Source organism: Alosa sapidissima, chromosome 22 (assembly GCF_018492685.1).
Source record: "Alosa sapidissima isolate fAloSap1 chromosome 22, fAloSap1.pri, whole genome shotgun sequence".
Classification (NCBI taxonomy): Eukaryota; Metazoa; Chordata; class Actinopteri; order Clupeiformes; family Clupeidae; genus Alosa; species Alosa sapidissima.
The window spans coordinates 5,425,505-5,430,504 of NC_055978.1; the positions used below are offsets into that span (position 1 = coordinate 5,425,505).

At 44.9% G+C, this 5,000-nt stretch overlaps 1 protein-coding gene across 1 annotated transcript in view; it reads right to left on the reverse strand.

Moving 5' to 3' along the window:
• The window catches only part of fgd6 (FYVE, RhoGEF and PH domain containing 6), a 28,359-nt gene that overhangs the window by 17,398 nt on the left and 5,961 nt on the right, over positions 1 to 5,000 (reverse strand). The window contains exons 3-5 of the mRNA XM_042078113.1: positions 4,095 to 4,206; positions 2,900 to 2,967; positions 2,667 to 2,697 (exon numbers count right to left, since the gene is read on the reverse strand). Coding sequence (XP_041934047.1) covers positions 2,667 to 2,697; positions 2,900 to 2,967; positions 4,095 to 4,206 — 211 coding nt within the window. The remainder of the gene's footprint in view (positions 1 to 2,666; positions 2,698 to 2,899; positions 2,968 to 4,094; positions 4,207 to 5,000) is intronic.

A 5,000-nucleotide genomic window follows, 5' to 3' on the forward strand; every position in this document is an offset into this window, starting at 1 on the left:
AAACAGCAACAGAGTGCAACCATGCAAAAGAACTAGCGTTTTCCATCTGATAATATCACAACAAACAAATGAATAAACTGAGGACTAAACACAGCAAACTTAAGTCTAAGAAAAATAGACATCAGCCAATTAAATGATAAACAAACATCAGTTAATTAAATTACTTAATAAACAGCTATTCCCCCCCCCCCCACACACACACACAAAAATACAAGACAACCACACTCTACCACAAAGGACTCCAGCCAATCATACAATCAACCATCAACCAATCAAACACCTTGACATACATCATTTAATAGACCTCTAAAGTTCGCCTACAAAAAAGAACCAAAACGGCCATCTTTGCCCATATAAGGAGATCCAGTTGTTAATTGAAGCTAACTACCTATGGCAAGTTGCATTGCAAGTTAGCTCTGGGGTAGCAAAAATCTAAGTGTGCCGCCTTCACGTACCAGAGATCACAGTATCCACTCGAAGGCAGAGGACAAAAGTGTGTTTAGGAATACGTCTGCATTTCAGACTTTATCATCCCCGCGAGAGTTTAACAGGTGCGATAATTCAAAATCCCCATGTTATTTTCCCATAGGAAAAATCGTCAGATACCGGATGTCAAAGATCTTTTTTGTAGGCGAACTTCAGAGGTCTATTCTGCTGCATCCCACCTACTTCCAGACCTCCAGCATTTAGGCTAGAACCTACAACCTACAATTTACAACCAATCACACTGCAAGAATGTAGCCAATGAAAGCACATCCCCACCACAGCCCTGCCAATCACATGCCAGAGAGCGAGTGTTAAGCCAGGGAGATACTGTTGTGTAAATTACAGGCTTAGAGTCAGTCAATCAGTCAGAGATTATTTATGAGAGAAGAACCTGACCACTAGCCTCAGGCCCCTTGCAGAGAGAGAGAGAGAGAGAGAGAGAGAGAGAGAGAGAGAGAGAGAGAGAGACAGAGAAGACAGAAAGACAGGGGGAGGAAAGAGACCAGAAAGAAGAGAGGGGAAGGAAGGAAGGGAGGGAGAAAAAGAGGAAGACAAGAACAGACAAAGAATGAAAGACAACAAACAGAGAGAGAGATGAGATAGAAAGAGTGAATATGTGAGAGGAAAGTGGAGGGTTGTGAAGACCTCAGGCTAAAAAAAGATTCTCACTACCACATGGATGAGTGGGGGTGTGGTCCTTCAGCTGCTAATCACACACACACACACACACACACACACACACACACACACACACACACACACACACACACTGAAATGCAGCTCATGAGCACACTGAACACATGTGTTTCAAGAGGGGCATACCCACACAACACAACACGGTTCATTCAACACACACACACTCCTAGCAGGCCAGGCATACAAACACAATGTACATACTGTAAACACACACACACACACAAACACACACACAAACTAAACCTTTAACAATGAACTCATGCACAAACATACACACAGAGAGATATATACATTTTCCGAACTCAAACCGACACCCACACACACAGAGACATACACATCTTATAATCCACACCCTCATGTGCTAGCACACACAGACACACACACACACACACACACACACACACACACACACACACACACACACACACACACGCACAAAGATACATACACATATACATGCTGCACACCCCCACACACTCCTAAGCCTCTGGGGTCACCCTTAGCTGTCAGGGCCAAGAGCAGCAAGGAGAATATGAGTGGACTTCCCCCTCTTTAAAAACCCCTAACACATACACACACACACGCACACACACACGCGCGCATGCACACACACATGTACACACGCATACACACGCACACACACACGTACACACGCATACACACACACGCACGCACACACACATACACACGCACACATATACACACGTGCACACACACACAAACACACACACGCACACACACACACGCACAAGCACATGCACACACACACACACTGTTTAATTTCTTCCAGTGCCTTGTCTGTATCTTTTTATCTGTCTGATGTGTGTGTTGTCTATCGCCCCCTCTGCAGAAAGGAGAGATAGATAGATAGATTGATAGATAGATAAAGAGTTATCTATCTATCAATCTATCTATCTATCTATCTCTCCTTTCTGCATCCCTCCATTCATCTCCTTAATCTACTTTTTCTTTTCATTTTCTCTCTCTCTCTCCCTTTCTCTTCCCTTTCTCTCTATAACTTAATCCTTCAGACTCCAATTTCCCTCTTCCATAAACCTAGCCTAAACATGCAAACAGGTGGCCACTGAGTGTGTGTGCGTGTGTGTGTGTGTGTGTGTGCGTGTGTGTGTGTGTGTGTGTGTGTGTGTGTGTGTGTGTGTGTGTGTATGTGTGTGTGTGTGTGTGTGTGTGTGTGTGTGTGTGTGTGGGTATCAGCGTGCGAAACAATTGCTGCTCACCAAAAAGCCGCACTGAAACCCAACCCACAGAACACACACTCAACCTTTGACCCGTCTCAATCCCCACCCCTTTTCTCCCACACACATACAGACATATGTGTTCACACAACACACACACACACACACATACACACTCACACACACACACACACACACACACACACACACACACACATACACACACACAAGTGAACCCACTCCCTACCCCCATGCACACCACCCACCAAAAAAACTGGAGCAACTTACAATATGCAGAAGCTTCAGCACATCCACAAACCTGTAGGGGGAAACACACACACACACACAAACACACACACACACACGCATAAGGAGCACATACAGATTTACAGAACCACATCAATGTAACGATGATCTTAATGAGAAAGGCGGTAATGGTCAAAATAATCTCACACACACACGCACACACACACACACACACACACACACACACACACACAGACACACATTTCTTTACTCACACTTTCTCTGAGCTCATGATCTCCGTGGCGATGTGCACCACTTTGGTTCTCTTCATCTCCTGTTCATGCTGTGTACAAAATACACAGCCGTTATAACATGCACATTACACACACACACACACACACACACACACACACACATAAACACAGCTGTAACAGAAACAGACCAGCCAGACACATAGACACACACTTGACATGCACACACACACAAATCACTAAGAACACCACTGTAAAAATGTAAAACATGTGCTGTCATACACAAACACACACACACACACACACATACACATACACACATACACACATACACACATACACACATACACACACACACACACATCAATACAAACACCCAAAACAGAAGGCAAACACCACAGATGGAATAAACAACAGACTTTAGAATAAATGTGAACCTTTTTAACACACACAAACAGAGAAAATATGGGGGACTCAAACACATAGACCAGACATAAACAGAAGAAAAGATATATTAACAGCAGATTCAGGTTCACCACACACACACACCAGACGTGGAAAATTCTAATGACAGATAAACACACACACACACATGCACTTCTGCACATACACACACGACGCTGAACACAAATAGACACAAATCATTTCTAACCTAAATATGAAGCACAGTGGAGCCTTACCTTATCCCCATAAACCACCATTGTGCCTCAACACAAATGCATGTGTCTGTGTGTCTGTGTGTGTGTATGTGTGTAAAGTAGGTCTGAATGACTATGTCTAGCTCACTGGAAACTTTGTCTCCTCTGGTGCCATTTAGGTCTGACAAGCTCCCTCTGCCCACTCAAAACCACCCTCACACACTGTGTATGAGTGTGTGTGTGTGTGTGTGTGAGCGCATGTGTTGGTGTGTGTGAGTGTGTGTGTGAGTGTCCTGAGAGGGCTCTAAGCACCAGGGTCTTAATTTGGCAGTGCAAGGTCAGTGGTTGACTGAAGGGACCTCATGCTTTTCATTCTTAGACAGTGTGTGTGTGTGTGTGTGTGTGTGTGTGTGTGTATGTGTTGTTCAGCGTGTGCATCACGTGAGTGTTTGAATGAATCTAAATTTGTGTTGATGGGTAACTCCAAGAGAGTTCAAGTGACCGCGTATGTGTGTGTGTGTATGTGTGTGTGTGCGTGACAGACTGTCCATGACACATTTTCAGTGTCACTGGGGCAGTACCTGCTTGTCCTCTGATTGGCAGAGGTCTCCCTTGCTGGAGGTGGAGCTACTGTCATCTCCCTCGTCCGAGCTCACTTCCTCTTCCTGCTGGAGGCTGCTGCAGCCAGAGACCCTGCCAACAAAACAGGAAGTCCCTGTCAGTACATCCCCACGGAAACCAGCTGGAGGGTGGACGCAACACACACACACACACACACACACACACACACACACACAGTTGGCTTGCTAAAACAATCACTAGATTGCATTTGGTATGATTGCCACAAGGTCAATGTTTTTAAAAGACAAATGAAAGGCTGCATGTACCAACATCATCTCTCTCCCTTACTCTCTCTCCCTCTCTCTCATTCTTTTCCTCTTTCATCCATATATCCCCCTCTCTCTATCTCTCTCTCATTCTTTCCATGGGTCATTCATCCCTTTTCTCTCTATCACTCTCCCTCTCTGGCCCAAATACTCTTTTTTTCTCTTTCAGCCCTCCTCCCTCCGTGTTCCTGTCTTTCTCTCTTCTTCATCTCTCTCTCTCTCTCTCTCTCTCTGAGTTCTATGAGGAGTCATTAACATTCACATCACTCTGTCTGCTCAGCTTGTCTAGAGGTTCACACACTCAGGGGGAAGAGCACTGGGGTGGCAGCTTGAGTGACCTCATATGTGTGTGTGTGTGTGTGTGTGTGTGTGTGTGTGTGTGTGTGTGTGTGTGTGTGTGTGTGTGTGTGTGTGTGTGTGTGTGTGTGTGTATGTGTGTGTGTGTGTGTGAAATAGGATAGTTGTAAGAAACCCATCGAATTCAGAGTGACTGTATCCTTTTTTTTAAATTCCCCTTAACTCTGTCTCCCATGCTAGACACACACACACACACACACACACACACACACACACACACACACACACATACATACACACACG